Consider the following 23,795-nt stretch of genomic DNA (forward strand, 5'->3'; position numbering starts at 1 on the left):
TTGAGTCTCTTTTTCAATCAGTTATGTATCATTTTTCTGTGCCCTTACCAGGGTTGTAAAAATCATAAAGGATGGCATTTGCTGGCTGAACCAAGCCCATGGGATTGATTTGCTTTGCCCCAAATGATATACAATCTGGGTCCGGTCCACTTGGGAGCTGGAGGAAAAAAGAAGAACAGTTTTGATGAAAAAACTAACTCTCTCTCCCCAGTCAACTCCTCAATGTTTGTGCCTGTGCTAAGTTGTTGAACACTTGTTCTGATGGTATAGCTGAGTTAATGCTAATATCTGTTTTGGCTGTAGAAATGCTTTGGCAATTCAAGCGGGTGTAGGGTGGAATCATTATCCAAAATATTGGGAAATATACACAGAGACTAGGGGTCCTGAAGTTTGAACTTGTTTGTCACTATATGGATGTTGATCTTGACATGCAAGATATCCATGTGGAATTTACAGGACTAGCAGTAAACACTTTTGTTATTTTGTATGAAAAGCATCCCTTCTAGCTAGAGTGGGAGAGGATTTCTCTTTTTTCTTGGGCCAAAGGCCAAATCTTGAATATGATCTACATCTCCTTGGACATAGAAAGGTGGAAGATGAAGGTGTGTGTTTCCTTTTTTCCCTTCCTCTGTTTTTCCACTGAGCCATTCAATAATAACAAATGACAAAATTACAGAAAGGTAACAGAGACTGAAGAAGACAATGATTAGACAATGATTTTCTAGAAGTTTATGTGCTCTCTGAAATGGCAGGAATTAGAGAATCATTGGGTTTGCTTACCTCACCGAAGTAGAGTAAAACCTTCCCCTCCTTGTACTCAAAGTGTTGAATGTACCTGTCTGAAGCTGTCACCAACTGTGGGAAAACAAAGAAGCAAACAAATCAGAGCACCTTCCATATTCTAGTTTGCTTTGTTCAGCCCTTTCTTCCTCCCTAAAGGAGACGGTCCCTGAGAGCATGAAACGGAGCAAATCTCCCTCAATCAAGCAGGCTCCAGAACTCCAGACTCTGTAGCCACATTTTCAGAGCACTGTGCCCCATCACCTTTTGTCACTGTGCCCTTCCACCAACCACCACTGAGAGACTACTTGCCTTCTGCTCTGCAAACACAGGATGCACTGTCCTGGCATGTCACAGGACAGAGGGATATGGTAAGGAGGGGCACATTACTGCCCTGCTGTGCCTCACCCTAATTTCTTTTACAAGGGACCGAGAAATCTGAACTCTGCTCACCACAAGCTTTGCATTTCTTGTATATATTCAGCAAATATTTTTATTAGAATGAGAACAATGAAAATCTATCTATCTATCTATCTATCTATCTATCTATCTATCTATCTATCTATCTATCTATCTATCTATCTATCTATCTATCTAACCAAAATCTGTTTTCCCATGTCTCTTCTATAGATTTTTTGAAAGATTTTGAAAGAAAAATTTTCTAAAGGCTCCATAAAAATTTGCATAGAAAAGCGTGTTTACAACCTGTTCGAGTTCCTTTGTGTCAGGCTCCAACCCGCTCAGCAGAGTGAGATCAACCAGGGACATCTTTGGTGCTCTGGGACCTGTGGACCTTTATAAAGGAGATGGTCAGCATTGAACACTTGCACTGAACAGCCAGGTTGCTTTGAAGAGTCTGGCTTTTCAGGCTTGCTAAAGGTGAAGCAAAACATTCTGCTCCATTTAACTTTCCTAAGGGGATTTTAATTTTAAAATTAGCTGCCTAATTCAGTAAGAGTCACGTGGTAAAACGAGTCATCTAAACTAATCAAATTGTCATCCAAACCCAGGTGCCTTGCCTGAGCTTTTCATATAGGCATTCCTTGGAACTGATAGGCAGAAAAAGAATCACCTGTAAATGACAGTTCATCCCACCTTAAAAGCACTGTTGAAGCCAGGGAGGTAAACAGCACTGACAAAGTATCTGTTCTCTATTACTTACAAAGTGGAGATAGGAAATGAATTTTTCCAAATTTTTCACTGACTAAGTAAATTTATATCACGTCTGCTGTCTGAGGCAAAAAACCTCATTGCTGTAGTTATCCACTAAATATATGTATTAGATTTCCAATCTTTTGACTCTCACCATCTCAAAAATCAGGCAGTGGTGTCATCACCAGAAAATGAAGTTGTTCTGCACTTACACGGGGTGCCTTGACATGAGATATTTTACATACACCTAGTGGTACTTCAGAATTTTTTATTTTGGCACTCTCCCATAAAGGATGCACCACAGTGTAGGGAAGAAGAATAGTGATGTAATTCACACTTTCAGTTTTTCTCCCATGTCTTAACCACAAGGAATTTCACATTATTGTCTATGCCTCAGACTTGCACTCAGCAGAACAGTGATGCAGAACAGTGGATCTGGTAGCTGATAAATGTTACATAGCAATTAATGGGGAAGATGATGCTTTGGCCAGTACACAATTCACTGAGTATGTGTTTAATGAGGGAGAGTGAAAACTGGGAATTAAGGTAACTTCAGTCCTGCCCTGCCATTGTTCATGCCACTGTTTAGAAGAGGGAATAAAACTGCTGTCCTCAAGGCTTTGAAAAAAGTCAGTGGAAAATCAAAATTCTACTGGGGAGTAAAAACTGCTTCTTCCCTCCTGCTCCTCTCTAGAAAGGGAACCCAGGATAGCCACAAATTTGTGCTTCTGAGACCAATGCCAGATTCTAAATGGAAGCAAAGACAGGTGTTTCAGTGCCACACTGCATAGGAGGGTTTCTTTTTTCCTACCTCTGCCCTTGCCAACTTCTTTTTACAACAGAACATCCCATCTGCCTCCTCTTCTCTCATAGATAGTATTAGTCATCCTTTCTTTTTTTATGAGGCCAGAGTGTGATCACAAAGGAAGTAACATCATCTCTCCAGAAAGTGATGAAACTCTGTACATGCTACTACTGCATTCCAGCTGTATTTACTTTTTTTTAATAAAAAATTTCTTTCAAATTATTAGCCTGCCAAGTGCTTTAGAGTCTCCCCAGAATTTGGTGGGGAAGAATCTGCAGTGAACATTTGAAGTCTATGTAAGCCATGTAAATAAATCTCACACATTGTTTGGAAACCTTTTCTCCTGCTATGGGAGAGAGGACACACAGTGTATGCAGACCCAGAGAAGATCACTAGGTTGGATGCTGAGTTTGTGGATAGGAAGAGGGTGACAAAGGAGAATTACAAACAAATGAGCTGATCATGCAGACCTACCTGACACAGACTTTGTACTGCAAGGATTCTGTTTTGCTGGAAGTGGTCACATCCCTTTTTCTTCTGCTGTGAATGTCAAACCAATCCATTTTAGTCAGGGTCTCAAACGTGCTGTTTCCTGCAGTAGTCAAGTCCTCATAATCATCATCTTCATCAGAGTATTCAGTTTCTGGAGATGAGAGACAAGGTCAGCCATGCACAAGTTTTCCTGCGGTTTGTCTCCCTTCGGTATCATGATAAATACCAGTGGGCAGTCATGCATCACTGTGGGTTCACTGTACACTGTCTCAGTGTTTCCAATTCATTCAGAATTAGAATTTTAGGGATAACTATAGTAAAACTAACTAACAAACCTAGCTAAGAATGGGATTTAGGCCATGCATAAGTACGTAAAGGACAATCCCTCCCTTCAAAAGTTAACAATTGAAACAGAAAAAAACAATGCAGACATATATGATGCATAGGCAACAGGCTCTGATGACTACACACTTCAGGGGATGGAAAACACATTCTTGTTCATATGAAAAACCTATGACAGATCTGTCTTAAAGAATTTTATGCCCACATGGTAGGTCCCTTATTAGCCAGGGAACTGAGCAGGGCTTTCCCCTCTGTGAAGGGAGCTCACCTCCTTTTTCTCAAGAAGTTTCTAATGGTATCTGTCTAACTCTTAAGTACCTGCTGCACCCACAGTCACTCAGATAGTTATTATACTATTTAAGAATAAGAATAATAAGCTAAATGAAACAATGACTTGGTAGATCTCAGGGACTTCTCTTTTTCCTTGTTTCATTCATATGTTCCCACTTTCCAAGGCTGGAAAGCTATGAAGTACCATTAGCAGCTGGCCAAATGAGTCACCTTTGAGACTCAGCCCCTGTGCTTTTCACTCACCAGAATACTTAAGGCTCCCCTCCACTTCCACTGTCAAAATCAAATCATTACAGGTGTTGTTCTTCAGCTCAGGTGACCAGTACATTTTTAATATCTAAGATGAACACACAAACAGCAAGCCACTAAAAATATAATTTAAATGACAAGGAATTTACTCATTCAGGACTCCAACGCATGGTGATGGGACATGGGAATATGGAGAAAAAAAAACAGCCCCCAGTGGCACAGAGTGGTCACAGAGGAATGTCACATAAGCAGGTCCTACGTGCGATTCACAAATGGTGTGGGACTCCTTTGAGATAATTCTCCATTCCAAAACAGAAATAGGCCCTTCAAACTCCAGCCACCTCTATCATCCTTGACATTTTATGGATTCAATAAAGTTAGAGAGGAAAATTCGACTGTCCCTAAGGGCAGGCTTTAGACCCCAAATTTTAGAATTTTGGAGGTAGGAACACAAAGGTTGAGGCCTTAGCAGGTAAGTTTTCACTTCAGTTTCAAAAAGAGATTAAAAGAAGTCCAGCTGGACTCTGGACTTTGAATTTGCAGCTTACACTCATTGTTCCATTTCCTTTGCCATGTACAGATACTTCAAGTTTTCTCCCAAGTTCAAACTGCAAACCAAGGGAAAAAAAAAAAAGATATTTAGTCTGTGCTCAGCATTTGATCTATTGTTTTCCTGACATCTTGACAGTCTTCTATGCCTTTACCCCCTCCAAACCTGGGCAGGGAAAACTTTCAGCTATGGAAGGAATTATAAGACCTCAAGTCTCAATATTTTAAATGCACTGAGCTGATGCATCTTACTCTTCTGATTTAGGGCCCAGTAGGTGTATTTTAACAACTTCAGTCCCTCCTTTGTATCCTGGATTTCACATTTTCACAGTTCCAGTCACAATGGAGATCAGATTATTCCCCTTCTTCCTCATTCCCTAGAAGGACTTGCATTCCTGGCTGCTCTTCATTTTTGGGAGAGATTCATGCCACCAAAGTCTTCAAAGAGGCAGGAGACACCTCTAAAGTGTGCTGCTAAGCACCTGCTGGTTTGGGGATTTTTAAGAAGATCCTGTTGTTTTACAGATCAAATTATTTCAAGGTGCAATAAATCAGCTATATCATGGTTGTTTAACATGATGAAACCTAGGCCAGAGGATTTGATTTCTTCTTTTTGAGGGAATAAAAAACCCTTTGAAACAACCAATGGTTGTGTACCTCTAGCTGCTTCTGAAATTCTTCATGGGCATCAGTCAGAACAATGCTGTAGTAATTTTGTCTTCCAGGTGTTCCCAGTCTGACAGTCAGGTCAGTGGAAGCAGTGTTCAGTGTCCGTATGCTGTAAGCTGACAGAGCTTCTAAGGCCACCACTGTGTCCTGGGTGAGAAAGAAAAACAAAAAACTAGAAGTTATGCCAGTTTATTTCAACAACATGTGAGATGGCATTATCAGTCACCTTGAATTCAGTTTTATGCTTTTTGCTGCTTCGAAATTCTCCTGCATTTCTCTATTCCTACTTTCATTTGTTTAATTTCCCAGCTTCTTCTTATAGCACTAAAATTGTAAACACATTGGACTCCTGATCTTAGATTATCCTGCTCCTTCATGAGGACAAAAAATTTTCTTTGCCAGCTTTTAACTATTTTATTTTGGCCCATTGCTAATTAACGATCCAAAAATCTCTACTGCTTCATATACCAAAGAAGTTGAAAATTAACTGGTATGATGCATTCAAATCTAAATGAAAAAGTTTTTATGGGGCTTTTATTTCCTTCCCTCCCCTTAGGACTCCCCCTGAACTGGTGGCCAGGCACCTGTGTAGAGCAGTACCCTCCACCGTAGCTCCTTCTTTCTGTCAGCCACGTGGCAATAGGCCTTGCATATTCCATGTCTTCCAGGAGCAAGGTTTGAAGCAGGGCATAGGCAGTGGTTTCCACTGAGACTGCGTTGTTGCCATTTCCCCAGTACCGCTGCTGCTTTGCTGCAAGAATAACTCAGTCCTGAATCCCCTTGGCAGAGACATTTGCCAAAAATCACTATTGCTCTACACAGTGGATACTTCATGTCATGGCACTGTGGAACCACAAGACACAGATGCTGTTGTGAGAGCAACAAATCGGCTGGGAAGCAAAGACAATGGAAAAGAAACCCCACAATTTTTAATTTTGATTTCTCCAACCATAGCAGTCTAATAATCCCATTGTGCAGTGATGTCCATCTGATGGAGTGGTGACATTGTGTCTGGTGGTCCCTCAGACCAGGATTGAAAGTATTAATCATGGCCACAAATCCAGCCTTGATTAAGGAGAAGAATATTCCCTATGCTTAAACTGGGGCTGTTGAGGTGTAGGGTATTTACCAAAAGCATTGGGAGGAATAACCAGGATGGTGGTACAGCCCCAGAGCTGACTGGCTCAGCAGTCACCACAGCCACACCCATGGGAGTAAGTGGTGACATCCATGGGGAGCTGGGACAAAGCATTCAGAACTGGTGGGGGGCTTTGGAAGAAGGTAGGCTGGAAGAGACACCTTCCCTCTTGACAACAAATTCAGTCTGGACTACTCCTGTATGTTGTCATTTTTTCATATGAAGTTTCTTCTTTCTCATTTGGCTTGGATTTTTTCCTTCTCAAGGGAAGCAGAAAACATAAATGAATATTTACTGTGGTTTTGTTCCAGTTCCAAAATCAGAGAAGGTCATGATCCAAGCTTCATTGTGCTCTCACTTTATAGTGATATTAATTATGAAAATTACATATCAAATTGTTAAATATTGAAATATTTAATTATGCCATTTAAATAATTAAATATATTATGCATGTACATATACAGTTGAATAAAATTAATTTTTCTTCATTTACTTCAATTTGTTTTGTTCATGTAAGTGTGCTCAGAGTATTTCCATTAGGAAAAGTACTTTCTGAAGGGATTTTTAAGAATGGTTACTAGTACCTTCATCAAAAGAAGAACAGTTCCTTAGTTTTTCTTTCACAAACTGAGCTTCTTCACTATCAGGCTGTACAAGTGTCAGAGCATAAGCAGTGATGACTGAAGAATAGCAGTCACTATTTCTTGAAAATTGATTTCTCATGTATGCCACTGTTCCTCTAATCACTCGTGCCTGTGAAAACAGAATGGATCCATTTGTAAAGCTCACTGAGACCTGCTAACTTACTTCTGGCACTAGGAAACTAGTACTAGCAAATTAGAATACTTCACTGCAGTAATTTTTAGACAATTATAATAATGTTTTCTTAGTGATTAAAGCCGTTGATGATGGAGAGTGTTGCTCAAAACACCTTGCTGTATATTAGGCCATGACATCTTTTCCTATCCACCACAGATGTAAGCAGATTTTAAACTCCTCATTTGCAGCTCTCCAAGAGATGGTAGGGTGGATATGCCATTGTGCAAGAGACTGCAGACTTAAAAGAGTCAGGCTTCCTACCACATCAGGTGATGGGTAGGCACGCAGGGTCTGTTGCAGTGCTATGGTTACGAAGGCTGTCATAGCCAAATCCTCTTCTGCTGACTTAATGCCACCCTGAAAGATGAGATATGAAAAGGAAAAGTTAAATGTGCACGCTTACAATTAAATCTAGAAAATCACTTTCTATAAAGTCAAGGTTCTTCTCTGCAAACCCTCTGACCATGTACCATGTAGCTGTTGCCTTAAATTTTTCTCAATAATATGTGTCCATCTAAAGTGTAACTTCTATGGTGGCAGCCAGATTGCATTAAATGGATGGGGAACCCACCATGTCCTTCAGCTGATAATCAAATATTTCATTATTTTTCTTACAGCTAAAAATCTGTACTTTCTCACTGGAGAATTCATTGTTTCAATTTTCAGTCACTAGGAGAGTGGGGGTGTTTTCATTTTTGTGCTACTCTCTACACACTAAAGAGCCCTCTACCTTGCAGATGGAACTGCTCTCCAGTAAAGGTATTTATACACTAATATTAGATCATTTCTTATCCCCTCTTCTTGATAAAGTAAGCACTGTGCTGTCATTACATTTCTCCCCTGACACTCTTGAAGTGTAAGAGAGAAGATTATCTCAGCTTGAACACAAGTCAAAAAAACCCAAAACCCTTTGCCCAGTCCTTGAGCTACTTGTTTCCTTTTCCCCAAGAGTGTTATATCAACTGTGAAACTAGCTTTGATGGTGAAAGCCCCACTAGTTATTTGACATAGATCAATTACAATTATTAAAAATATTAAAAAGATTTAAAATATTAACATTATTTTTTCATATGTATATATGGTCACTACATCGCATTTTCAATGAGTTTTGGAAGATGCACATTACTTCCCTAGACTACATTAATGGACAGTATAACAATCTTGTGTTTCTTGACAGCTATAGAGGATCCACACACCAAGATATGCAACTGGAAATTCTGATTAAGTGTTAACATTTTATTTTTTCACCATGGGTGTGGTGAAATACTGGAACAGGTTACCCAGACAGACCAGGACATACTCCAGACTCAGCTGGACCTGGCCCTGTACACTCTGATTTATCTAGAACTGTTTGGAATAGATGAGCTCTGGACATCCCTTCAAAAACAAAATTACAATTCTACACTCTATTGCCTTTGGCAATAGTAGGCTTACATTTTTACCAAACATACAACCCCCAGAAATAATTTTTTAAGTGCTCTATAGGCATAGCTGAAAAAATTATCTAAGACTGTATGAAAAGATAAAGGTGCTAGCTATGCATCTGACATAACTGACCTGTTAACAAATTAATTTTACATTGCAGATTTTGTACTTACATTACAGATTTATTCTCTTTAGATACATTTCTTGTTATTCAACAACTCACCATATTCCTTTCAAGCCCTAATAGCCCTAAATGCACAACAAATTCTTCTAAATTTGGATTACCTACCTGCATTGACCTGTCCATTACAGGATGGTGGTCGTGGAATGAGCCATCTGCCTGCTGTTGATTAACCAAGTAGGAAATTGAATTGCTTATGTGGGTGTCTTGGATGTTGAAGTATTCTCTGCTCCTTGTGAGCACTTTAACAATGAACGCAGTTAACCTGCACAAAAGAAAATTTTCCAAACTTGTGCTGAGAGATACTTTTAGAAAATTATATTGACAGAAAGATAAACATACCATTTAATGCACAGACTCGTATTCAATACAGTGCACTCACTGCAACCTAGTGAGTTATTGTTCAACATCAGTTTGAATATTTCTGCTCAATGGCAAATGCAAAATAATCAGTGGCTCAGTATAAATCTCTTTCACCAAGGACTGAATATGCTCAGAGAATTTGGTGGTTGATTATTCATGACAAAAGTACATAGGCAACCACCAGATTTTCAAAATCTATTGCCAAAGATAAACTTCTGATGCATCAAATGATAATAGAGGTCAATTGGAAAAAGTCCCAACCAAATAAGCAAAAATAAAACCCCAAAAATAAAACCCCAGGAAAAGAAAATCACTTACCATACACTACTGGGGGTTGTTTTAAATGCTCCATAGGAGCCATCCTCCTTCTGAAACTCAAGCAGTCTAGTGTAACCTGAATGAACAGGAGAGCACATCACTGTTCAGAGAATACCCATATTTATTGGGCATTTTCCTACATCACTTGTATTATAATGGACATGTTTAGTATTGACTGGTGGAAGAGTTCATGGAGATGGTCACTGAGGCATTAAGACTGGGTCAGCAGAATTTGACACAGAAAAATCACTAGGCTTAGGAGGTCTTCTGTATTGTTTGACTTAATTGAGCCATGAAAATAACCTGAAAACTGCAGATACCTATGGTTACAAAACATCTTATGTGTTGTGAATACTGGGAAATTATTTTCCATTATTGACAACTTTTCAAGCTGTTGATTTTACGGTGCATTGAATCAAAATTGTACAAAACATCTTCTATTTGGTCAGACATAGTCTTAGAAATCATGAGTTGAGGCTTCTCATCTTGACTGCTATTATTTTGACAAAGTTTGTATCATAGACACACAACTCATTTTCTGCACTGATGAACTTCAATAAGAATCAATAAAAACATAATGTAGGGGCTAAATGATGCTGATAATACCAAATACTTATTAGCAGGATCTCATGTCACTTTTGGCAGTCTTGGATCAATAGGCAAAGGTCTTCATGCTTTTAATCTCTATACACTTGTTTTTCATTGATGAAATGTGTATATCATATCTGAAGATCACAATGACAGGTGCATATTGCTTTATGGCATGAGCACACCACTATATTTAGAAAGATCAGCTGTACCTGCTCCAATATTGACAACTCCCTGTGTTAGTTCCTGTGCTTTGGAACATTTCCACATACTGTGGTCCTGGCTTTGCTTTACATTTAGTACAGCTTTGGATCACATCTTGGAGTGGAGTCTTCCAGAAGCAGACTTGCAGGTGTCCTCTCTCTAAGGAAACTTCCTCCCTAGCTTGGCCAAAGTCCTTCTAGCTTATGTAATGATGAATACAGGAGTGGGGAAGGGAAGGTGTCAGCATCATGAATAGCACTGGGAATTTCCTTTGTCATACTCCTCTTGGCAGCCACAGACAGATGTCTACATGCTGGCTATCCTAAGCAGTGTCTGTGAACCACGGTGAGAAATAAGCATATTTAGGATGTGGTTTGTCTTGTTGATTTTGAATGTTGGGAGGCAATGAACAACTGGCCTTTGCTATTCATTTACTCAGAAAAGAATTTTCATTGATCAGCTCAGATTTTACCTTCTAAATTAGGCAAGAGAGAGGATGGACTGTCAATGGCAATACTGTCCAGTGCCAGATGCTGGCAATTAGTCTCCTAAGCCTTCCTCACATGTTCTATTGCTCATGCCTGTCTGCAGACTGCCAAGGCATTTCTGTGAGGCTGTGTTAAGATGGTGGGCACTCCTTCAGGAGGCAGCTGCAGCCAGTGTGCAGTGCAAAGAGATAACAACAATCCCAGCCTTTGGCTTCTGGTTGGTTTGTCTTGCTTTGTTTTTTCCTGCTTACCTTTTTCGATCATACCAATGGCTTCCTCCTTCTGTTTGGGGTTAAAGTTCACCCACTGCTCGCTGGCATCCAGATACTCAATGGCATAGACTGCAGGGGCCATTTTCACCATCGTTTGCTCTGCACAGCCTGTGGGCACCTGAATCAGCTTCTCAACTCCACTGAGACTCAGGCAGTTTTCAACAGACTCATCCATAATGTTCCCTGTTGCAAAAAATACAAGCTGTAGTATGCATATTATTTAAAACTGATTGCTGTGATATGAAGAAAGGTGATCCTAACTATAGGCTGACGTTCCAGCATGGCCTGATATTCCTCACTACTCAACACTGTCCTTAGCTATCTGAGACTTCATAAAGCTCTTTGAAGAAGGGCAAGGATGAGGTGCCAGGCCCCAGGAAAGCTGGAGAAAGGAGGCTGTAACAGTGAGGGAATATGAAGGAGAAAGAATCCTCAGGCTACTGGAGGCAGGGAAGAAAGGAAAGGGGGAAAGACCGGTGTATCAGGTTTGGGCTGGAAAAGTCTTGTCAAACCAGCCCTGACCCTCCCACAGAGGGATAAAAAGATTGTGCATTAATCATGACAAACATTTTATGTGGATTTATTTTCCCCTCTGCAATTTTATAACTTTACGAATTCAATGATCCCTTTATTTTAGAACAGGGATTTGAAATGGAAGCCAATACCCTTTGTGTCACAAATGCATTATTTTACATTTCCTGGGTGGGGGGGAAGTATTTATCACTAATAAAGTACAATGTTTTTAAAATATTTATGCATGAGTGAATATATATATGTATACAACTGTATTTGTTTAAATGAAAATATGATTGTACATATCTCCTCTTCAGAAACGCAGAACTCTCCAGAACCTATACATCAGAGTCTGGCATGCTTATTTCTGAAATCTAAAGCAGATTTCTACAGCCCTGCATACAGTGTGGGGCTATTAGAGAAGATGAATTCTTCCTTTCACTTCTGGCTTTCCCATAATGTCAGTCCAAGCACAGTGATGAAGGATGGATATCATAAAGATATTACATTCACTGCAAATAAGGAGTAATTAGAAAGAGGAAGAGGTACTGGTTCAGCCCTGGGGATGTTTTGTTTTATAACCTGGTCATGTAGCACAGACCATTGGAGTCATAACAGAAAAACCAGGAGAGAATGGGGACTTGCCATGCAGGAATGAGCAGCACAGAGGGGCCTGTCCCTTGTCACCTATGGAGAAGTTGTGGACAAAAAAATTACATTTTACCTTTTAGGCTAACCATCACGTGGCTATCAGAACCTGGTACCATATTAGATGGTCTGTTCAGGTCCACTGCATGGGACTTCACTGTAAATAAATAATAAATAGATATCTACATCCAGACTTTAAAAAAAATAGACAACATACCGCAACTTTAGAAAAAATATACTTATCTTTCTTATAGTGACTTAATTTTCAATCTTTAGCAGCATTTTAGATTTGAAAAAACTCTTGTTTTTAATGCCTTTTAAGACCCATTAGTGAATTAAATAGATGCCCAGTTAATACATAAAGAATGATACCTTGAAAAACAAAAATAAGATAAATCAATTCTAGAAATTTAGAATTTATTTTTTTTTATTTTTTTTCTTTCATGAGTTTTTTTTTCTATGTATTGGATGGAGATATTTCTGACAAGTTCTGGTTAACCAAAGGAACATCTGTGCATTGAGAAGTATTTCACTGCACTCTTCATTCTTACTCCAAACCTCATCTGTATCTAACCCTTTTGGGTAACTTACAGCCACTGTTAATGCAAATGGTCTCTTCTTCTCTTTGTAAAACACCTTCAGTCTGTACAGTTAAAGAAAGAAAAGTCAAAACGTTTGCAAGCACTCACACCTGCAATTAAGCTGCAGTAAACCTGAGAGCTACACCCAAGCACTAGGCCAGCAGGTGGCAGAAATAAGTGATTTTGAAGGGAAATTTCTCTAGATAAAATGCAAGCTTTAAATCAGAATTTATATTTCCTTATTGAAATACTTGCTGAATGTTTCGTGTTACTATTAAAACATTTCCCTGGATGAAATTCCTTTAACCAAAACCAACTCCCAAAAATTAAACTTCAAAATTTATTCTCAGCCTTGTGGCCCATCAAGTCAAGTTCACAGAGAGATTCATTTTTGTAAACCTCTGCTGTATAAAATCCATGAAATTCTGAGTACATCTTGGGTGTAAGACTTAAACATTTTTTCCTTCTGATTCCTCACATCCCTCTTCCTACAGTTTCAGTTTTAATAAAGCTATTTTTATAGCTACTTTTACTGTTTTGGTGTAACACTGAACTCCGAGACTGTGTCTAATATCTACAGAAGTTACAACCTTTAACAGCAGCAGGTTCCCAGCATTCTATGCTTTATCCTTACCTACATGGTAATAGCTGAAACCAGGGTTGCAAGGATTCATATATTGCACTTTTTGTATGGATGGAAAAAAGACCTCCACGGATGACTTAGGTAATGAGTTTGTGATGGCATTTGAAAAGTAATTTTTTCTTAAAGGCTCCTCCTTTTAATAATTTTGAAAGAGAGCTAAGGTATAATCAATACAACATCTTTGTTTGAATGTTTTGCATATGTTTTACCTATGCAATTGTTAAGAGTGAAGATTGATCTATTGACTGGAAGGCATAAAATAGTGTTCAACTTTTTTACTAGAAGAGAGCATTTCCTTCTCAAAAGTTTGCTAGACGAAAATCTTCAGTCCTGGCTTCACAAGGAAAAAAAGAATTTTTATACATGTTGATGAAGCAGGGAGAAGTTAAAGATTCTAAGGCACGGCTGAAGTTGTTCTGTGTCATGGGTAAAGGACCTTTTTTTCCCATAGAGAGCAAACCTTCCCATATACAATACATACTGAGGCTAAAATTATTTGCCTCAGTCCTTGCTGAAAAACAGATTTACTGAATTGCTTCCAGCCCTGTGTTTGTACCATTTCACTCCCTCCATGAGAGCTCCACGCACAGTGAATGTCATATTTGACAGTTCATGATAATGGTAAATGATTATGATAATTTATGAAGTGCCTGCCCTCAGTTAGTTATACATACCACAACTTTGAGATTCTTCCTAATGCTATCACTGTGCCCAGAATCCTGGTCAAAAGCAGTAATGGTAATTGGGATTTCTCCCACAGTCAAAGGGACAACTGAGAAGAAGGCTGGTGTTGCTGAGTTCCCCTTAGCCAGCAGTGGCAACTGCACACTCTTCGCTGTCGTCTCTGCTGTGCACAGCCCCTTCACTGCATCCATCTTCACTACCACCTGTGGGGACAAGGCAGTGCCCAAGATCACTCCTAGTGCATCACTGCACAGGAAAAATACCTCTGGGTGCCCCTTCCAGTGTAAATTGTTCTCTGACTCCATGGTCTGTTAATATTCAGCTATATTGATTAGGGCTCTGAAGGCAAATCAGCAAACATTTCTTCCTGATACTGAACTTGAAACAGAGTTTTGACCTATCCCTGAACCACAGTAAAGAAGGATAGTGCATTTTTATATATCCCAGCTCTACACAATTCAATGCAGTTCATTTTTCAGGATGCTGGTTGAACAGCTTGTTGGGAGATGGGAAGTGAAAAGATGAGTATCAGCCTTAGGACAATGGAGGCCCTTAGCCCAGTGACAACTGTGGCCATATGCAGGACTGCGTAAGAGTCACGTGAAGAGAAAAAGTGCCTGTGTTGCATGCTCAATGAGTTTTGTGGCTAACATTGGATGGTGCACTGATTTACCTCCATATCTTGTGTACCTTGTGAAGTGTCAGCAAGTGTTAGTGTCAGCAGCTGGGTATTGTCCAGATCAGCAGGCAGCAAAAAGGGAACAGATGGCTTCAATAAAGGGGAAGAAGTACCCAAAGACAAAAGATATGTCTATGCAACATGGCGAATAAAATCTGCTTTAAGTAAGTTTGATTACCAAGTAGAACTGGATCCTGCTTTTGGGAATGCTTTCAAGATGGGAGTATTATGTCTGGGCTGTAGGGAGGCACTGAAGGGTGGCCAGGTCATTCACATTAAAATATTACAAAACTATAGATCTAGCTAGCTCGGCATGCAAGGTACAGAGGTTGTTGACAACACTACCTGGAGATTGTTGGGCAGGTAGTTGTAAACCACTGCTTTTATTTCCAGTTGCTCGTGTCGTCTGACTGAGTACGGTAATCTCAGGGACACAAAAAAGTCTTTGAAAACTGCAAAGGTGTGGGGGTCAGCTACACAGAACCCTGGGGAGAGAAAAATACACACTTAACACCAGCTAATAGGAAGTGAAATGTCTAATCAAAACTCAGTGCCTCGGCTCCCCACAGGTCATGAGCAGGAGAGGAAAACAGACATACTCAGAACTCACTTAAACTCATCTGCACTAGAGACCTATCTCTAGGTTGCCCCCAGGAGTCACTGCCATGGTTTTTGACAGGTAAAACTTGGCAGAAGTGTTTGTATGTTTTGTGAGAGAAATGTGGCCCAGGTTTTTTTCTTTTTTTTTTCTTTTTTTTCTTTTTTCCTTGTTTTGTTTCTTGTTTAAAACACAATGATCCTTCCTTGCTTTCTGAAAATAAACTCCATGGCCATCACTGCACACCCCTGGATGATCCTGCCCTTCCAAAGGGGAGTGGGCAGTACAAGATAAACTCTTTGTCCATCCTGTGTGGTGCTCATCAACTCCCAGGAGCTCCCAGAGGGAAGCATCTGGGAACCTGGGCTCTCTGGTGTCCAGCCCTTGGCTGGTTCTTTGCTGGTTTCCTGGTATTCTTTTCTGCCTTAGGCCCACTGAGGTTCCTGCTTTGAGATAGACAGAATCTGGTCCCAGAATTATTCAAAGAAAAGTGGTGTTACTACTGCTGCTTTTCTTGTGGCTTCCTGGCCATGTAGAAGCTAAAATGAGGTGGCTGATAGAGTGGGAAGAATAAAAGACAGTTTTGACTGTAGGATCCATCATCCTTGAGACCCTACTTCATGTTGCTTTTATAAATATAAACCCATACCTTAACTTCTAGTTGGGCTTTAACATGGCAGATAAGAGAGAAGTAAATATTATGATCAAAACAATTCGTGTTTTTTAAATACAGATTCTTTGTCAACATAACATTGTATCTCTCTTTTAAAAAATACACATTCTCTATTTATCCCTACAAAGAAACAAACAAACAAATAATATCCAATACTTATACCTTTTTCAGGAGATATACTTATTGCCTGAACTTCCCAGGTAGTTATAGAGTCAGGAGCAAAGTTTTTTACACTGAAAAACACAAAATAAAACATATTAGAAAGCATGCATAAAATGTAAACATTGTCATTTGATGAGGCTTGAATATTTTAAGGGGAAAACTTATTCCCTCAGTAGTGGAGGCAAAGTGCTTTCAAATACTCTGAAGTCCTCTGCATCAGATACTACATAAAGCCGATATTTATATACATTTGACAGTACAAATTTAAAGATCGTCACCTAGTCATGCAACACAGTACCTGTGATTTCCAGGGCTTTTTACTTCTTCAAAATTCCACCACCAGCTCTCAGGAAAATAACTGCGCAAGCTGACAGAAGTTTCATCAAACAATTCTTCATGTTCATTGTATTCTGCAAAACAGGAGTGAGGTTTCTTTTGGAAGTCTTTGGATGATGACCTTACACTGTCTTGCAGGGAATCAGCTTGTCAGAGCACAAAAAATGCTCTGAGGAAAAAGATTTCATCTATGTTTCATCTTGCACATTAAACTAAAAATGTTGAAAAAAGAGAAGCAATGACCATAGTTTGTCACAGAACTAAAAGATAGTTCGTCTTCCCAATTTCAATTGCTATATGCTACCAAATGAGAAAGCAGTCCCCTGTAGCAAGGTTAGCAAAGATGTTCCCACTGACCCATACTTGTGACAGACAGAGGATGAAAGGGGAAATCTGTGAGAAATGGTAGCAGAAATTACATTCATAATGGGATTATTTTAGATGCAAAGTAATTTTTTTTTTTTTGTAACATGAAGTGACACATAATATGTGGTCAGAGATAGACTTTAGGGAGAGGAAAAGAAAGAGACAAAATTATTTTGGCTAAAGTGGACCTTCCTCATGACAGCATTTTGGAGGTATTTGGGTGTTATAATAGTAGTACCACTAAAAAGAGTTATAAATCTGAGACCACTTAGAGCCCTGAACGCAGACAAACCACAGCCTCTCCTGCTCTGCTGTCTGTGGCCTCTCTGGGGTGTGGGCAGGGGCCACCAGCTCCTTCATGGGACCGGAGGGGCCAGCAATGGCTAAGGTGATTCCTGCCTTTTCTTACCCTCAGAAGTTATCCCATCCCCCTCCCACCTCCCCAGTGCACAGGTATGAAGATGTAATGCCACATGGTTGCTGCGCTGTACCAGGGTTCTCTGAAACGCTGATATGAAAACTCCCTCCCCAGCCCCACAGCACTAAAATTCCCCTTGACCCTCCCTGGCCACCACAAGAAGGATAAAAGTGGCAGAGTTGTATGCCACTGCTCTTTACGTCGTGCCAAGCCCACTCTGTTCCTCTGTTTCGCCTGCCTCCTGAGGGCTGTGGCTTTCTCACAGCAGTCCTGGAACGCGCTCCTGCATTCCTGGGAGCCAGACACCTTTGCCAGCCTTTTTGCACAAGAAAACCTCATGGGATTTAATCTCATTCCATCTTGGCAACATTTCAGTAGAGCAGTGTTTTGGTATCTGCTGGCTGCAATAGAATTAAAGCCCAGAATTAGCGCTGTGTAAGTAGAAATCAATGTAAAGGTGTTCATTGTGCTCATTCCAGTCATTCTTTGCCATTAACATTAGTTTCTATTGCAACAGCCAAGCTTCAGCCTGGGACCCTGAAAATAGTCCATCCTAGAAACTGTCCACAAACACAGGAGGAAAGCTTTGTGGCATCCTACACATTCTGTTGTAAGCCCTTTCTTCACAGTCAGACTGTATTGAAAATTGAATCCTCTTTGCAGGCTGGAATTCTTAATAGAAATAGCAATATTAGTGTTATCTTTCTTGAATAAAAAGTCTGATTTCAAAAGTAAGGAAGAATCCAACTCTAAGCCTTTGTGCCTTCTGGCAAGAAAATGAGAAAAAAAAATTGCACAAATTGACATGTTATACCAAATTCTATACTAAATCTTCTCTTAACTGAAGCACAAAGTACCAAAGTTGGCACAGCTTCGAAGCAGAATGTCAAGAAAAAGATAGGATTTATAAAACACCTGACCATACAAGAATTTCAAAAACCTCAAAGTTGTTATTGATGACATGGCATGTTATCTAGTGCTTAAAGAAGTGCTTTGCATTTAGGATTATAAAGTGGACTAGTTTCCATTTATAGGCATAATTTGGTTTTGTTTTTTGAGCTGTTTTGATGAATGATGCATCAGCCAGCATAGTGCACACACTTGTGCTAGGTTATGTCAAGTAATGAAAGAACTGGAACTGAGAATATCTTGGCATCTTTCACCATGCCATCTCTTCTTGCTCCCTAGATTCCAGACATCCCATCCTTTTGCCTCTCCCTGTTAAGATTTTCAGGCCACCCAAAGGAGCAGACATACCAATTCTTGACATTTTTTTCTGAAAATCCAAAGATCTCTTCTGCCTTTTGGTGCTCTGGAGGCATTTATATCCTGGGAAGGCAGAACAGAAGTGCTTGGTCACGATGACATGACAGGAACAACCTGATCATTCACATCATTCATGAAGACCTGTCTCAGGACCCATCTCATTGACAGAAGACCCACAGCTTGAGGGAGAGTCCCACAAATCCTCCAGCCTAGCCAACTGCTGCCTGCCCCCGCTGAGGTGGTCACCAAAGGACCAGCACCCACCATCTGGGATATCTGAGCTGCCAGCATCTGGTGGAAGAGCACAAGATGAAAAATCCAAAGTCATAGGATATTTTACAATATCACAGTAAAAATGTTTCTGATCTCTAAAGCAATCAGTCTCCCCAGATCTACAGTGGTCTTACACAAATTTCTAAAGGGCAGATTGCGCTTACCTTCCCGCATGCTGGATTGAATCGTGTCTGATATAAAAGCCAGACCAACATCAGTAAAAACTTGAATGCTATTTGCACCACCACCAGCAGAACATCCAAGATCATATGAATTCATTGCATTAAATACCTGCCAAATAAAATGGCACAGATGGACTCTATGTACTTGTAAAGGGCTTATACATATATCAGAAAAATTCTTGTAGCCTTTGATTCATGGAAGCAAGACAAACTGGTGGAGCAAGCTGTATTTGGAAGCAGATTAAAGCTGAGGGAAGTTTTAGTTAGGGAGTGCTTTGAAGCCATGCTTTTTTAAATTTATAAACTTGTCTGCCATAGGACGGAAATCCCCATCTTAAATACTCATCTTAAACATGCCATTCATCTTAAATACATACAAAATGGCAAAAGAAAAAAGCATTTTCAAGTTTAGCAAAGCCTTGTCCAAGCAATTAATTGCCATTAATTACATTTTGATCCTCTCATTAGTCATGGAAAAATTTGCTTGACTAGTAGATGTGATATTTTCTTCTCACAAATATCTTACTTTCTTGGCTGTAAGCTTATTTTTCTTATTCAGAATAAAAACTGCCTTATCAACCACAGCTAAGGCAACTTTTCCCGCATGGTCCATTTCAATCTGTAAATTGATGTTGTCTGTTGGTTCATATGTGTCTTGTTCTGTTCTCACTTTAATCTAAATAGAAAAAATTGAAACAAAAGTATTGTATTTGTTAATAAAAAGTGAAGACTCTTTGCACCAGGGACAGTGTCCTCTGACTGGCTCAAATCAGAGGCTGGGAGATGTTCCTGTTTTGTGGAGTTTCTGCCTATGATCCTGTTTTGGAATACATAGATATTATAGATATTTCAGACTGAAGGAAATCATGGGGAACTGAAAGATGTGTCTTGCAGAATACTGAATGTTGGCACAATCTGGGAGCCTTTCTGAGCTATACCTTTTGGCATGACTCCTTTTCTATAAAAATTACATGTCTTTCACTTTATAAGCCCAGGCCTGCACTTGCTCGGCCACTACCCCATGCTTTTTTTGGTTTTGTTGTTTTAAATTCTGGAATGCAACAACAGAAGCCATAAGCTTTGAAAGCACCTTTCCTTCGCAGACATCCATGACATCCACCCACACAGAATCAGCAATGATCTCTTGCTGGCCCTCGTTCTCAACGAAGTAGTAGGCTAAAAACCGAAAGGCAGGCACCATCTTCTCGGTAATTTTAAGGGTTATTACTTTGTTTGAGGATGGGACCCTTCCCAGAAGCTCAGCTTGTCCCTTTGCCACAACCTGCAAGGCAGAAACAAAGAGAAATCAAATACTGTAACTATGCCCCAGAAAAGGCATTACGTTGCATAATTTCACCTTTTTTTTTTTTCTTTCCCTGAGGCAATTACTCTTTAAAATGTATTCTCTTCTAATGGCATTAGCAGTTTTGATTGCCAAGCTGTATACCTGGAGGAGACCCACATACTGTGGTGATGAATCTCTGCTACACTGGTCTTGTGGCCCAGGTTTGAACACAAATCTGTCACCTTCCACTCAATTTTACAGCTTGAGAAGGGGTACCTAGATAGCAGTCTAAATTTTGTCTTCTACAATGACTGGCCATCACATCCAGGAAGATATCAGCATTATTTAATCTGCAATCACTACTGAATCTTTCAGATGGTGTAAAAGAGTTGGAGCAGGAGGTTTCAGGATAAAGTGCCACAGACTGGTCTTTAACTGATTTAAGCCCTTCTTTCACTATTTTACTTCTTCCTTCCTGTGTTAACCATATTCATGAGTGGTCAGAGGAATGAAAAACAGGCACAGTGGCAGAACTGAGAGTGCTCTTCCCTGAACAAAATGTGTGAAGCTTTCCTAAACACACAGTGAGTGGGTTTCAGGAAGAAACAAAGGCATAGTACAGCCTGGCCTGAAATCCTCACTGCCTTTGTTAAGACGACCAAAGTTTGGGAGACACCCTCACTGCTGAGCTCCAGCAGTGTCTGCCACCACCCCTCCCACATGTCCTGCCTGCCCAGCACTACACCTTCCCAAAGCCTGGTAGCACCAATTCCAGCCCTGTGATACATCATCCATTGAAAATGAACCCCCAAACCTAAACTTAACTCCTAGGGATACAGTTGTTCCAATATATCAGAGTCCTATTAAATAAATGGGAACTGATATCATGGCACTTATCCTGTGAGATTTAGGCTGCCAAGGGAAACTGGGACAAGGAGAGGGAGAAGGGGATTAAACACATTTCACATTCAACAGATTCATTCTTGGAATGTACCCACGAACACATTTGTTTCATTCAGCAGAATAAATACTATGCACTTTACATGCCCCAAAAATAAGCACAGACATATGAAAAATAGCAGAATCATAGAAATAATTTCTGGAAAGGATGTATAGAGATCTCAATAGTCCAGCTGCTTGCTCTGAGACTTGACCAGGGTAAGACTAGGTAAGACTGGTGAGGTTTTCTTTTGTTGAGTGTTGGATTTTTCTAAGGCTGGAAAACCCCTCAAGTGTCTGGGGAATCTCTTCCAATATTGCCCTCATCACTAGTGAATAGATTTTTCCAAAGTGAATCTTCTAGGCCATAATTTTTAACTTTGGCCCCTTGTTACATTGTGTGGCACTGCCCAGGACATCTTGTCTCCACTATGCCTTAATTCCTCTTCAAGTAGTTTTAGGTTGCTATTAACTCACTCTTAGGCTCTTCATCAAACTGAGCAAGCCCTCGGCCTGTCAGTAGGTCAGGTGTGCCAGAACACCCATCATCCCACTTGCCCTTTGCTGGACCCCCTTGGTTTTCCCTTTTATCAGTAACTAGGTAAATGTTCCAGCTTGTATAATTTCTGAAAGACATTACTGATATGATAATACTCTGTTTACCATATAATAGAAATAGCCGATGTTTCCACTGCCAGACTGATGAATATCATTCAAGGTGAAGGGTAAGGTATCTCCAGGTGCCACAACAGTGTGCGGGATGGTGATGCTGAGGTAGTTTGGGGAAGCTGACTCGTATCTTTCAGCTCTAATACTGGCTTCAGGTGATTCTAACCTTTCTTTACCCTCTTCAGCCTTTACCTGTCAGGGAAGAAAAGGCCAGAGTGAGTAAAGTGTCCCACAGCAGACAGTGCATAGTGTCACCAATAATTCATATATTGTGCCAGGTTATTCGGAAAATTCTGTGAAGTAAGAGGAATAATTGCTGAGACCTCATTAGCAGAGTTTAGCACCAAACCCCAGGATTTTAATTACTTTATTCTCTCACCCCATTTGCCTTTCGCTGTATCTGCATTTGATATTTTTCACCCTCAGCTCTAAGTGGAAATCAATGTGTCAAAAATCACAATGTGATTTTGTGCTCAGACAAGTTTTTTCCCATTTTATATTGTCCACATAACTGAACCTTCTGAGTGGAAAGGTATAACTGACACTCTGCACTGCTCAGGACCTTTCTTTCACTTTCTTCTTATAATTTTCTATCATTTTGTGTGGTGACATTCCTTGCAGTCCCATTTCTGTCCTTCAAGCCAGGCAAATGTACATCCAAAACACAAAAATGTACCATTATAATCAATGCATGTACTCCCAAGGCTCTGATGTACAAGTGTGTCCTTCACTTGAGACATCCCTCAGGCCCTCTCCAATATATCTTACACTATCTGGACAAGGATCTGCAGGTGGTGTAAGAAATCAAGCGATCATGTTCCACCCTCTGTGCTAATTTGATGAAAAGTGATCATCTTCACAGCCATTTATCACAGTCTTATGAGCAATTCTCAGTGAGATACCTTTAAACATGGATGTTTGCATTTTCTTTACCTTTATTTCAAGCATTTGAGCATCTGTGGGTATGTCAAATGTAATGGAGACCAGACCCTCTCTATTACAGAAGGCAGTCTTCTTCACTGGGGGTTTTCCAGGCGAAGTAACAGTGGCAGTGATAAATAGGAAGGCAGCAGGAGCACCATCAACTGAAGTAGCAGATGCCTATTGGAAAAAAAATATATAAAATAATTCTGTTATTTAAAGGAAATCCTGTGTTTAAAAAATGCCCACAAACAAGAAGCAATTATAATTTATAATTATAATTTTTATAAACTGAGAAAAAATATAAAAATGTACACACCAGCATTCAAAAAATTTAAGCTTTGTGAAAAGGGGAAAGCAATTGACTCAGTCTGGACTGCAGTTAAGGTAAAAATCTGTGATTTTAGATTACAAAATGCCTCAGATTTTTGCTTAGCATCTATTTGCTCTAAGCAGATCCCAGAGATACTTATCATTAACTATTATAAGGTGAATTTCTAACTTTAACTCTTTGTAGGAAACTCTAGAAAAATGAAGATGTGAAGTTTCAAGCCACATAAATTTAAATGCATTTTTTAAAAAAGGCAATACCCTTTTTTACTTTTCAGAATTTTAATTTGATGTGGGATTAATTTGTTATAATATTCTTGTTTCAATGTTTTGATAAGGAAGTGAGGAGGAGATTGTTATGTTTTATAAAACCCCATAGTGCAACAGTGACTTCTAGAACAGCATTTTCTGGCTGTTCAGGCTCAGAGTATACAGAAATGAGAAAAATCAGACACACAAACAATAGCTCTGTGTTGGACCTAGTCTTGAAGGTCTCCATCCTAC

At 39.8% G+C, this 23,795-nt stretch overlaps 1 protein-coding gene across 1 annotated transcript in view; it reads right to left on the bottom strand.

Annotated features, from left to right (window-relative positions):
- LOC131587321 (complement C4-like) overlaps positions 1–23,795 on the bottom strand; it is a 40,071-nt gene that overhangs the window by 7,221 nt on the left and 9,055 nt on the right. Inside the window, exons 11-36 of the mRNA XM_058855051.1 lie at positions 22,974–23,141; positions 22,035–22,232; positions 20,238–20,429; positions 19,674–19,823; positions 19,130–19,256; positions 18,684–18,755; positions 17,627–17,827; positions 16,605–16,716; positions 16,307–16,377; positions 15,219–15,358; positions 14,185–14,397; positions 12,878–12,929; positions 12,363–12,443; positions 11,105–11,308; positions 9,574–9,649; positions 9,001–9,157; positions 7,548–7,643; positions 7,052–7,220; positions 5,914–6,080; positions 5,318–5,476; positions 4,660–4,719; positions 4,106–4,199; positions 3,212–3,380; positions 1,486–1,573; positions 781–855; positions 49–157 (exon numbers count right to left, since the gene is read on the bottom strand). Coding sequence (XP_058711034.1) covers positions 49–157; positions 781–855; positions 1,486–1,573; positions 3,212–3,380; positions 4,106–4,199; positions 4,660–4,719; positions 5,318–5,476; positions 5,914–6,080; positions 7,052–7,220; positions 7,548–7,643; positions 9,001–9,157; positions 9,574–9,649; positions 11,105–11,308; positions 12,363–12,443; positions 12,878–12,929; positions 14,185–14,397; positions 15,219–15,358; positions 16,307–16,377; positions 16,605–16,716; positions 17,627–17,827; positions 18,684–18,755; positions 19,130–19,256; positions 19,674–19,823; positions 20,238–20,429; positions 22,035–22,232; positions 22,974–23,141 — 3,400 coding nt within the window. The remainder of the gene's footprint in view (positions 1–48; positions 158–780; positions 856–1,485; positions 1,574–3,211; positions 3,381–4,105; positions 4,200–4,659; positions 4,720–5,317; positions 5,477–5,913; positions 6,081–7,051; positions 7,221–7,547; positions 7,644–9,000; positions 9,158–9,573; positions 9,650–11,104; positions 11,309–12,362; positions 12,444–12,877; positions 12,930–14,184; positions 14,398–15,218; positions 15,359–16,306; positions 16,378–16,604; positions 16,717–17,626; positions 17,828–18,683; positions 18,756–19,129; positions 19,257–19,673; positions 19,824–20,237; positions 20,430–22,034; positions 22,233–22,973; positions 23,142–23,795) is intronic.

Source organism: Poecile atricapillus, chromosome 1, assembly GCF_030490865.1.
Source record: "Poecile atricapillus isolate bPoeAtr1 chromosome 1, bPoeAtr1.hap1, whole genome shotgun sequence".
Lineage (NCBI taxonomy): Eukaryota > Metazoa > Chordata > Aves > Passeriformes > Paridae > Poecile > Poecile atricapillus.